Below are 12,900 nucleotides of genomic sequence, written 5' to 3'. Positions count from 1 at the left end.
CCTTCTTTAAATATATGATACATGTTAATTTTATTTTTATTTTAAAATGTTTCAAACTTTTTATTATAAGATTCTTTTCCTTCATCTACCCATAAATTTGTAGGTGTTCTACCTTCTAAAAAATTGTTTCAAATGCCTCAGTAACAGATTCTCCTGTTTTACTCTTCAATGGAATAACCAAAGCATATTTGCTAAATATATCAATAACAGTTAACAAGTACTTTATAACTTTATTATATTTTGAAAAAGCTTGCATATCAACTAAATCAGCAGACCAAGTATCATCAATATCATTAACTATCACTCTTCTTTTAATAAATTTTCGTTTAATTGGTTTATGTAATTCTTCTGCTAATTCATCACCCCATGTTATTTCGGGGGTCTTTTTGAGTGTGCTTTTAGTTCCTAAGGTCTTACGTCCAAGTAAATACTCTTTTCCCGTTTTTTGACTTTTGCAATCTTTTCTCTAAATGTTTTTGATTTATTGTTATTTAAATTTGAAAGCATTTGCTTGTCACATATACCTTTTTTTACACCGCTGTCATAGCAAAAGTCATGGTCCATACATACTACGTCCAGTTCATCAACAGGAGGTCCATTATCTAAAGGATTTCCTGGCCCGCAATAGTTATTGTCACGTTAAGTAACCTGTATATTTAATGACTCGCCATTCTTGGCGTCACGTTTAAGTAACGCGCTCTTTTGTTGTTTTGTTATGACGTCCTGTACGTCACTTGTTGTTCTTCCGGTCTATGAAGTAAACAGTCAACGTGAAACGGACAACACTTTTGTCTTCATTTAATGTCTCCACGACATTTTGGTGCCGTGACGCAAAAAAAGTGAGCAATGGCAACTAAACTACGATATATCCAGAAGGGTCATAAAGGCGCAGTTACACGACTTCTATCCAAATTCGAGGCAATTCAACAGGAAGCAGTCGATTACGAAGATTTGCAGACGATCGAAAATGCATTGAGACAGAAACAGCAGACGATCATCGAGATCCATGAAAAAATCCTTGATTCAATCTCAGAAGATGACGGTGAACAGATCGAGACGGAAATTCTAGAGCATGATGAGTATATCTACACATTACAGACCAAGATACAGAAAATATCAAGTTTTAAAAAGGTAACTTTGTCTAACTTAAATGTAAATTCCCCAACATTTCATGCGCCCGTTTCCGGCGAATCGTCCCAGACGAACCATGTGCACGAACTTCACGAGAATGTGTCTCACACTAACCCTGCCTCTACCCTCTCACACAGTTCCATATACCACAGACTACCTAAGCTAGATTTGCCAAAATTCGACGGAAACATCCTTGACTGGCAGTCATTCTGGGATTCGTACGAGTCAGCTATTCACACGAACCCGTCACTGAGTGGTGTACAGAAATTCAATTATCTGAAGTCGTCCTTAAGAGGAGAAGCTGTACAGATTATAGCAGGTTTTTCTTTAACTAATATTAACTATGACAAAGCAGTGTCTCTGTTACACGAAAGGTACGGACAGAGAGATAAAATTATACAAACATATATGAAAGCATTGCTAGAAGTTCCAGCCCCTGTGTATACAGTAACCAGTCTGAGAAAGTTCTATGATACCACGGAGACTTATATCAGGGGACTTGATTCATTAGGCCAGAACGAGAGTACATACGGATCACTCCTCACTCCCGTCATCCTTCAGAAGTTATCACCGGAAGTGAGAACGAACATTACACGTGCGCACGGAACACAGTCTTGGTGTTTAAATGACTTAATGCGGTGTATATTGAACGAAGTGAATATTCTAGACGCCGGAAATGCATTGAATACCCCGCAAGAAGTGTTTGCGACAGCATCCTTTCTGACCAAATCTGATATCCGCAGACCGGAGAAAAAGAATAAAGAAAAATCTAGTGCGAAATATACAAAAGTACAGACATGTGTGTATTGTAAGGGAGAACACTCTAGTACAGACTGTTTAAAAGTTTATGATCGCGAACATAGACTAAATATTGTAAAGGAAAAGCAGCTTTGTTTTAACTGCCTAGGAAGTCACAAAGTTAATGTGTGTAAATCCAAATTCAAATGCAAGATATGTTCACGTAGACATCATACAAGTTTGTGTGTAGGAGAATCAACGGCCAAACCAACAGATAAATCTACTGAAGCTCACAAAGCGGAGAAAACCAACACATCAGTTCTCCATTCAGCGCACACATTTTCTTCTGGACCCGTTTTATTGAAGACAGCAGTTTCCATAGTAACTTCAACTTGTAGTTCCACCACCGCAAACATCCTGTTTGATGAAGGTTCCCAGAGTTCCTTTGTTACTGAAGCCCTAGCACAGAAAATTCAGCTGCAGCCAACCGGAAGTGAAACGTTATGTCTATCAGGGTTCGGAGACAGAGAAAGACGCATGCGACATCTAAATACAGCTACAGACTATCTACAAACCCCAAAGCACAAGATTCCGATAAAAGTCCTTATAGTGCCTGAAATTTCCGTGCCTCTGAAAACTTATCAGAAACATGTTAGTGACTTTACATACCTGAAGGGGATCACACTTGCTCATCCTATATCAGAAGATGAAGATTTTGAGATCGAGATGCTAATTGGCGCTGATCATTACTGGTCCGTGGTACAAGATAAAATCATCAGAGGAAATGGACCCACAGCCATTCAGTCGAGAATAGGATATCTTCTGTCAGGACCGTTATATACAGAAAACAATCCCTCCCCACTTCCTGTGTCCATGATGAACATAATGACTTTGCACGTGCAGGAGGAATTGAATTTAGAGAAGTTTTGGGAAGTAGAATCTATGGGAGTGGAACAGAAGACTAAATACCAAGGATGCGACGAATATACCAGACAATACCAAGACACATGCATTACATACGATAACGGACAGTACGTCGCAAGATTACCCTGGAAAGATGAGCATCCATCTCTACCCAGTAATGAACTGATAAGCCGGCGCAGAATAGTGAGTGTAGTCAACAGACTGAGAAAAGAACCGGAACTGCTGCAGAAGTATAGTGAGATTATTAATGAACAGGAGCAGAGACGATTTGTAGAGAAGATAGTAGATGACCCATCTAGACCAAGTACGACAGTACATTACATTCCCCACCACCCTGTGAAAAAGAGTCAGCAACCACACCCATACGGATTGTATACGACTGCAGTTGTAAGTCAACCCAACATTTCCCAAGTTTGAATGATTGCCTGATGAATACCCCACCACAGCTAAACGACTTGACGTCAATATTACTACGCTTCGATACCATAAATTTGCAGTTTCCACCGATATTGAGAAGGCGTTTTTGAACATCAGTTTGCATCCAGACGACCGTGACGTCACAAGATTTTTTTGGCTATCAGATCCAAGCAATCCAGACAGTCCACTTCAGGCATATCGGTTCAAGTCGGTGCTATTTGGAGCAACATGCTCGCCATTCATATTAAACGCCACCATTATGAAGCACCTTGAATTACATCAATGTGACGAAACAGAACGTATCAAACAAGGGTTATACGTAGATAACATAATTACAAGCTTACCAGACGACACTACACTGTCAAAATTTTATACTAATAGCAGACGACTTTTTCAGCAAGCTGCCTTTAATTTGAGGTCTTGGAGTACAAATAACCAAGTGCTGCGTGCTAGAATCGAATCTGACGGAGTCAGTGACAAGGACAAATTCACAAAAGTGTTGGGCATGCGCTGGGATTCTACAACTGACGAAATGTTGTTTCCACAAAGATCAAAAATGCCTATGAATGACTGTCTTCTGACAAAACGGGAAATTTTGAAAGAATCGTCCTCTATATATGACCCGCTCCGATTACTAAGCCCACTGACCGTGAAAGGCAAGATACTTATGCAGTTGCTATAGAATCGAAATTTTGAGTGGGACGAAGTGCTGCCAGATGACATCATCAGAGAGTGGTGCAAGATAAGAGGGGACATAGCGAAAGCAACCGAAACGAAGTTTTGCAGACGATACTTTCCCAATGCCTCTCCCACAGATGTTGCACTTCATGTCTTTAGCGACGCAAGTACAAAAGCATACGGCGCATGTGCATATCTTGTTTCCGGTAACCAGAGCACACTCATTATGGCAAAGAATAGAGTAACCCCGGTAAAGCAGCTTACAATACCGAAACTTGAACTATGTGCAGCACTTATAGGATCTAGACTTGCTCAGCATATTACATCGACCATTGACTGTACAAAAGTATATCTATGGAGCGACAGCCAGATTGTGTTGAAATGGATATCTTCCTCAAAATCACAACCAGTGTTTATATCCAATCGTGTCAGAGAAATACGGGAGTTAACAGATGGTTTTCAGTGGCAGTATTGCCCAACAGATTCAAACCCTGCAGACTTTCTGTCGAGAGGAGTTACTTACGATAATTTTCTCGACAACAGATTGTGGATGAATGGTCCTATCTGGTTGAAAAATGATACGTCATTTCCACAGGGTGATTGCAAACTCATTGTATATGATAGTTGTGAAAATGAAAGTGAAAGCAGTAACAGTGAAACAGCAGTACTAACATCCACACAGAGTAAACTACCCAATCCAAGTGTTCTAGAGATTATAGACATTCAGAGATTTAGCTCGTATCGGAAACTGTTACGTGTTACAGCATACGTTATCCGGTTTGTTAACAACTGCCGAAATGTGAAGAAGTCACGCGGACCTCTAGAATCGCACGAGATCAACACAGAAGCCAGACAGTTAATAAAGCACGTACAGGATATTCATTTCCACGATGTGAAACAGTACCTTTCCCAGAAAGAAAAACGGTGTACCACCATACCAAATCTAGTGAGACAGCTCGATCTATTTCTGGATGAAGACAATTTGATTCGTTGTGGCGGTAGAATTTCCAATGCTCCACTATTAGACAGCACGAAATTCCCGTACCTACTTCCATCAAGAAATAACTTTACAGATCTGATTATAATGGACGCACACATTACACAGTTACATTCCGGCACATAGAGCACGGTCACCTTCATTCGTCAAAAGTTTTGGATTCCAAGCATTCGTCAACATGTTCGGAAAATTATTCGCACGTGCCGCAAGGTTACAAGTAGACCATACCGGGTACCAGATCCCCCACCGTTACCTAGCGACAGAGTGAAACATGCGCCACCTTTTACAGTCACAGGTATAGACTTCACCGGAGCGTTAACTGTGAAGGCATCAGACGGAAATCTACAAAAGGCTTACATTTGTCTGTTCACGTGTGCCAATACACGGGCTATTCATTTAGAAATTGTACCAAACATGACAGTAGACTCTTTTATTTTGGCTCTACGACGTTTCTTTAGCAGGAGAGCAATACCAAAAATCATTATGTCGGACAATGCCCTGACGTACATCTCCACTGCCAAACTACTGAAGACAGAGATCCTTGGGACATACGGTATTACATGGAAGTTTATCCCACAACATGCCCCATGGTACGGAGGCTGGTGGGAGAGGCTCATTGGCGTTACTAAGACATCCATTAAGAAAGTACTCGGGAAATCACTGGTGAGTTTGGAAGTTCTGCAAACTATTGTTACAGAAGTAGAATGTATCGTCAATGACCGCCCACTCACGCACATTTCTACAGACCCCACTGATGAGGAACCTCTTACCCCTTCCCATCTGCTATATGGGCGCAGAATTACCTCCCCTGTTTACCCAGACGACCAAGAAGCCACAGCAAACGACATTTCCCACAATTCTGCAGACAAACTTTACAGGTTTAAGTCTGCAACGATTGAACACTTTTGGTCGAGATGGAAGCATGAATATCTCACATCTTTGCGACAGTTTCATAAGATGTCTGGCAATCATGGCGATACTCTTACGGTTGGAGACGTAGTGCAAATACATGACAATAACCTTCCGAGAAATCGCTGGTCCCTTGGCGTCATAGAGGACGTTGTCACTGGTAGAGATGGTCTTATCCGAGCAGCCCGTATCAGATCCAGACGAGGTGTTACCATGCGACCCATTGCCAAGCTGTATCCACTCGAGTTGAAATAACTTTATACACGTGATTCGTTTCACGTGCCATGACATGTGATTATATGGACACTTAAATTACTCAGCGATGTACATATACTACTTATTCAATGACATTTCCAGTGATTGCAGTGAAATAATGTTAGTTACTTCATTTATTCAAACGGATGTAATTATCTAGCAAAACTGTGATTTATTACAAAATTGACTACTAAATTTAATCGTACTAGACTTTCAAATTTTATATGATACACTATTATTATTGAGACTGCTTTAAAGTAGATTTACTATGCAATTACTTTATTCATGTATTTAGTCTGAATTTAAGCTTTGCGGGCCCCGAGTGTCACGTTAAGTAACCTGTATATTTAATGACTCGCCATTCTTGGCGTCACGTTTAAGTAACGCGCTCTTTTGTTGTTTTGTTATGACGTCCTGTACGTCACTTGTTGTTCTTCCGGTCTATGAAGTAAACAGTCAACGTAAAACGGACAACACTTTTGTCTTCATTTAATGTCTCCACGACAGTTATATCCTGGGAGTGTTAAGCCTTTCTTAGGCAATAAAGGTAACAATGCTTTATGAATATCAATTGTTCCTGCGGCTGAGCGTCCGGCGAGCTTCGTTGCTCCCCCGGAACGTTTCACAAACTGTGTTTTTATACTACCGCAGGATGCACATTGAGCTCTTAACATAAGTCTACCATTCTTTGTTGTAAAATATTGAGGATTTATACTATCAGTAAATTTCCTTTCTTTTTACACAATGTATTTGTTTTTTACTCATTTATATTATATGTATTTAAAACTTTTTATTTTTCACTGGGTTTAAAACCTGTTTGTTTTTTAATTGTGTGAGTGGACCCTAAAAATAAGCGTTTACACTGTAAACGTTACTAAAAATAAACGTGAACATTGTATACGGGAGTAACAAATTCCACTAATGCTAAAAATAAGCGTTTACACTGTAAACGTTACCAAAAATAAACGTGAACATTGTACACGGAATTTAAAATCTAAAAATAAGAGTTTACATTGTAAACGTTACTAAAAATAAACGTTACTAAAAAATAAACGTTTACATTGTACATGATCTAAAAATAAGCGTTTACACTGTAAACGTTACTAAAAGTAAACGTGAACATTTTAATGCTAAAAATAAACGGTTACTAACAATAAACGTGAACATTGTACATGATCTAAAAATAAACGGTTACACTGTTAACGTTACTAAAAATAGATTTACTTTATCAAACCACAGGTTTTCACAGTAATTTGTTAAAACCTGTGGGTTTTTTTTTAGTTTGCCGGCATTGTTCGGTTTGGACTGAGGGTTAGGACCAATTAGGGGTTAAAGTGTGCCAAAACCCTCATAAGATGTACATGTACTACTGAACTTACTTGAAACTTTGAACTTATTAGAAACATGGGAAATAAATTAGTTCTATTTAACATTTAATTTTGATGAGAGAGAAAGCATGCTGAAAACATATTTGTAGTGAAAATAAAATAAAAATACATTTAGAAATTTACCAAAAGAACCTGGGTGAAGTATTTCACATCCCAACTTAGTTAAATATATTTCGTTATTATGATTATTGCTTTCTATATGTTCTCCTAGTTTGTTTTATATGTGGCATGCTCTATATGAGCCATGACTTTGAAATTAAACATTTGATATTTTAATTCTTAATACGACTTTATATAATATCAAACAGAACAGAGAACAGAGAAATTTCTCGATTCACGGTATATATAAATAACAGGGTGTTAAACGATTCTTTACTTAAAACTTGTTAAAGCCTTCACTTGACATCTCTCAAAAGTCTTTACCATACAGGCAATGTTCAAACTGTTTCATTTATTTTTATTACATACATGATACAAAGATTTATTGCACCCGCCCGCTTAGCTTAGTAGGTAAGAGCGTTGGTCTACGGATTGCGGGATCGTGAGTTCGATCCTCGGGCGGGGCGTATGTTCTCCGTGACTATTTGTGTCTGAAATCGTTAGTCCTCCACCTCTGATTCATGTGGGGAAGTTGGCAGTTACTTGCGGGGAACAGGTTTGTACTGGTACAGAATCCAGGAACACTGGCTAGACACTGACTGAAATACTGTTGAAAAACGGCGTTAAGCCCAAAACAAACAAACAAAGATTTATTTTAATGAAAACTAGTTTAAAAGACGGACCAATCCCCTGAGCTTCATCGTGATGCGTGAAATTTATTTCCCCTTACATATAGTATTTTTTATTAGCTTTCATTCTTGGAATTACCAACTTCATTGCTTTGAATCTCATTAATATTTCGGGTAAACATTCATGAATTATTGGAGAGTATAGTTGATTGCCAATACAAATTAATATACACAATAGCCTGAAGAAAATATATGCATATGCATTCAATTAGCAAACTGAAATGAAAAGACAACCAGCTATTGTATAAATATAATTATGAATAAGTTTATTTGTTTATTGTTTTATTTTATTAGTAGGGACTGAATATAAGCAGCAACGGTCAAACACTTACCAGAGACGAGAGCCAGACTTAACCAAAGAAATTTGACAACTTTATAAGTTTGAAATTAGCTGAACAATTAAGAGATGACCGTTGATTCTGGCTATTAAACATAAATAACAAAATCTTTTTCAGTGGAAAAAGGCCGTGACTTTATTTTTTAAGTTCAATTTGCAAGGAATTAACAGCAGTAGACTTCTGTGTTGTTTTTCAGTTATTTTAATTCTTCACTGCAAGCGCTTTCAATTGTACGCATATCTTCAGGCAGTTTACATTTTGAAATAATACAATGACGTCACGTCATAACAAAATTACGGGAAACGTCGTAAACAGACGTTGCGGCAAACTTCAAGAAAAATGTATAATACACCCAAGAATATCCTGTGTACATGCACACAAAACTTGGCAGAAACAGATATTGTTCCATTTAAAAAGGGGATTTAATAACTGTTGTTGAAACATATTTATGCCCGATATATAAGTTAAGAAATAATATCAAGATGATTACTTAAAAAGTAATAATAGCTTAAAAATCAATTATGGATACTGTATAAAGAAAGAATTACTCAAATTACCCACTTGTTCTTTATAACAAAAGTGGTATATAGCCAACTATAGAAATAACATCAAAAATTAAAGGGAGGTAATAAAATTTAAAGATAAAGCTGTATCACTGGACGGAAAAGAGATAAAAATTTAAAGAACAAAGCAATTGTAGTATGTTAAGTGTAAACAGTTGATAATTAATTTTTAAACAGTTATGACCAATACTATTTTACATGTAAAGATAAATGAGCAAGTATATATAAAGAGGAGATTCTAGTTACACTGCACATATCGGCCCAAGCCTCAAAAGAGAAGCTTCTGTTAGAGGGGAGGGTGAAACCTGGTTGAAACAGAACAGACCGAAGACAATGGCGAAGGCGTTCCATCAACGACCGCGACAGGTGTGGCTTCTACTTTGCGTTTCCAGTTCCTGGTTGGCATGGCCCTGCAGGAGACTCCAGCAGCCCGATCAACAGAGTGGCTAGCCTTCTACTCCTGCTATATTGTCTACGCTAGGAACGTGTGTCCGGTCCGGTCCGAGTGCTTGCCTTTCCAAACAGACTGTTACTGCCAGACTTGAGTACGTTTAGGTCTCATTGGCCGCTGTACTTACAGTCTCAATTTGGCTACTAAATTCATGCTCTTTGGACGAAACTCTCTGGGAATTGCAGAGAGGTAATCATTACCCCTACATTAGAACCAAACCACATTTTAAGAACATGATAAGAGGCATGTTCGCGGTCTATCCTTTACGTGACATTTATATGCTTTATTGTGTCTGAAAGGGCAAATGGACCGTAATTAAACTTAAACTACTATTACTACTACCACTGCACATATACAATAAAATTCAACAAGATCGCCATGCACGCGGGCCTGAACAACTATTGACAAACGCTATTAAGTTCTGGTTTCAAAATATTTATAAAATGTAGTTCCTTCTCATCTCTGAAACTGTCACTGTTAGTCAGATTTTTGCAAAAAGGGATATACATATATAAAACTGATTTTGTGTTTGTTCTCATCCTTATTATAGATAGATAGGATACTGAAAAGATAAATTGATATCCAACGCACAAAGTACTGGAGAATACTTTTCCACAAACTGATAAATAAATCATTACCATTTTAAAGCTAAATATATAAATGAATCTGTTTAATTATACATTGTACGTGAGGATCGGGAAACTTATGCCACGCAATAGTTAACCCTCCAAGCAATCACCTGCACTAAGCGGCACTTAAGAACATAAACAGTGGGATGATGTCTGTTTCAACATACCCAAGTGTTAGAGGTTTGTGGCACAGTGATCCACAAATATTTAAAATATGCAATATGTACTGGCAAGTACACATTTATAAACAATTTTCGACTGATCAAAGATCAATTGGCTGAAGAGTTGTAATCCCTGTTTAATATAAGATACAGTCAATTTGGGGACTTTGGTTGAACGGCCGACCATGTAGGTCGAAGAAGTGCACGCCCTTAACACCAATGATAAGTGAAGGCCAGTCGAACGCCAAACTTAAGATGCTGATCAACCTAGGAAGTGAGCTTAAATGTTAAGATACTACCACAGTATCACACCTTTAAAAGGCATACCAAAATTGTGGATCATATTAATTTTATATAGCTCGTGTGATCAACACGGACTGTGGAAAAAAATACATTTTGAACAAACAAACAAATAAAAAAATAATTCTCCTGTACGAGTGCGTTAGACCAGTATCTCCTTTCCAACTTACATGATACTTGTTTTACGATGATGTGAAGAAGATAGAAAAACAAGAGGGACATGATAACCCTGGATCGCTCACCTGAGTAATATGAGCTACATGTTTCAAATGTCAAACTGATGATTTTTAGATTTTTTTTTAAGATTTTCAGATGTACAATCAAGTAACCCCTGGGGCGGGGCCAATTTTACCCCGGGGTCATGATTTGAACAAAGTTTGTAGAAGTCTACTAGGCAATGTAACATATCAAATATTTAAGATATAGGCCAATTTTAAACAATTTTTCTAGAGCTTCATCCAAGGAACATTTCTGTGAAGTTTGGATGAAATTGGCCAAGCGGTTTATGAGGAGATGTCGTTTAAAGTAAAAGTTTACGGACAACGGACGCCGGACGCCGGACGGTGAATGATCAGAATAGCTCACCCTGAGTCTTTGGCTCTGTTGAGCTAAAAAAAAGTCACGACTGATAAATAAGGCAATTACATAAATTCAATTGAATGAGTTTTCAACCTCAAGGGTATGTAAAATGTTTCTGCGAAGATACATCAAACGTTTATATACACACGCATACATGTTGTTAGCACTTTAAATTAATTACAGACATGTCCGTATCGTCCATCCACATAACTAACAACTGTATACATGATTCACTATCTGATAAAATTACTAGAACTGTTTGTGCCACAATCACAATATTATGACCCGGTGTACTGTATATTGACTTGGCTCTGGATTTGGTTTGATCTGGCACTAGAATATGGCATGACCTGGTATATTGAAGCTGAAAAATATATAACTAGGCGGCAGAAATTATGTTATAACAATGAAAAGAAAATAGGGCGAGGCTGGTGGGTACGGACTCCTGTTGGGGCCATTTATAATGTCGCCGTCTCGTTTGCGGGGTCGACACACGACAACGCGAAGTGACATAGCGACATTACGAGGTGACATAGCGACAATGCGATACGACGCTCGACAACGCGAAGAGACATCGCGATATATCGTGCTTTTGAAAGGCGACATTTCAAAGTGGATATCGCGACATTGTCGTTTGGGATTGTCGCCGTCGTTTGTGATTGTCGGGTGTCACTTTGTAATGTCGCTATGTCACTTCGCGTTGTCGTTTGTCGACCCCGCAGACGCGACGGCGACATTATAAATGGCCCCAACAGGATTCCGTAGGTGGGGATTTTTCCGCAATGTGTCATCTACTGCTGTAAGAGAAGAGAAAGAATGAGCCGTCTACGATTGGCGTATGAAAGTACACGAAATTAATCGTGCATGAAATGCATAAACAAGTCGGCTATATTATAAATACGAATGAAATTTGATGGATAAATCACGGAACAATGGAAGCCGAATAGGCGAGATATAAGATACAACAATCCTACTAAAATAACGAACATTTATTTCATAAAAGAACATAAATGTATTTATTATTAAATGTTCACTGTTGCCATGTATATATAATGCGTATGTACATGTGCACATGGATCGTTGATCTTCTGGTTGAATATATTTGTACTAAAGACTTCCCATTTTAGCAATTTAAGAGTTTGCCTAAATGCATATACCGTTACCAAAGTTATTGGAAAGAACATCACGTCCATTTCAAAAATTATTCAGAATTCAAAATTGACGCCGGTTAGCAAAAACATACTTTATTTCTTGAGGTTAATTTCTGACTTATCCAATTAGCGGGGTAAATATTCATTTAATCGCAGTCATATTGTATTGTCTTTATTAACTTTAGCAAGTATTCTCTAAGTTTTAATCAGGGTGGGGGGGGGGGGTGTCAAATAAAAGAAACCGTTCATTGGTTGAAACCGTTCCTGTTGGTAATTACGAGCTCTCACAAAGGAAACAAGAGAAATAACTCACATGTTCGTCTCAGGACTGTTATGAGAATGTCTTATCATGTCCTGTGAACTGTATTGTTGCATTTGTGCTTGTTCTACTTAGTCAAAACAGTAATGGCTGCTAGTCAAAAAATGAAAAAAGAACGAAGTTTAGATAGTTCAGCAAATAAAAAATTCAGCAAATAAAAAAGATAAGATCGTGTGCTTGCTTT

General features: G+C 38.1%; 3 protein-coding genes across 3 annotated transcripts; all 3 read left to right on the top strand.

Moving 5' to 3' along the window:
- The first annotated feature begins 846 nt into the window (after positions 1-846).
- LOC123565249 (uncharacterized) lies at positions 847-3,892 on the top strand. Its single transcript, XM_053516954.1, has 2 exons — positions 847-3,180; positions 3,608-3,892. Exons 1-2 carry the CDS (start codon positions 847-849, stop codon positions 3,890-3,892), a joined length of 2,619 nt encoding a protein of 872 aa, XP_053372929.1.
- Positions 3,893-4,114: 222 nt separating this feature from the next.
- On the top strand, positions 4,115-5,011 carry LOC128546437 (uncharacterized). Its single transcript, XM_053516953.1, has one exon. The coding sequence runs from the start codon at positions 4,115-4,117 to the stop codon at positions 5,009-5,011; it is 897 nt and encodes a 298-aa protein (XP_053372928.1).
- Positions 5,012-5,299: 288 nt separating this feature from the next.
- LOC123565248 (uncharacterized) lies at positions 5,300-6,049 on the top strand. Its single transcript, XM_045359118.2, has one exon. The coding sequence runs from the start codon at positions 5,300-5,302 to the stop codon at positions 6,047-6,049; it is 750 nt and encodes a 249-aa protein (XP_045215053.2).
- Positions 6,050-12,900: the final 6,851 nt, after the last annotated feature.

This window comes from Mercenaria mercenaria, chromosome 10, assembly GCF_021730395.1.
Source record: "Mercenaria mercenaria strain notata chromosome 10, MADL_Memer_1, whole genome shotgun sequence".
NCBI lineage: Eukaryota > Metazoa > Mollusca > Bivalvia > Venerida > Veneridae > Mercenaria > Mercenaria mercenaria.
Note: the sequence above shows the minus strand (reverse complement) of the source record. Positions and strands in the feature narration are given on the sequence as shown.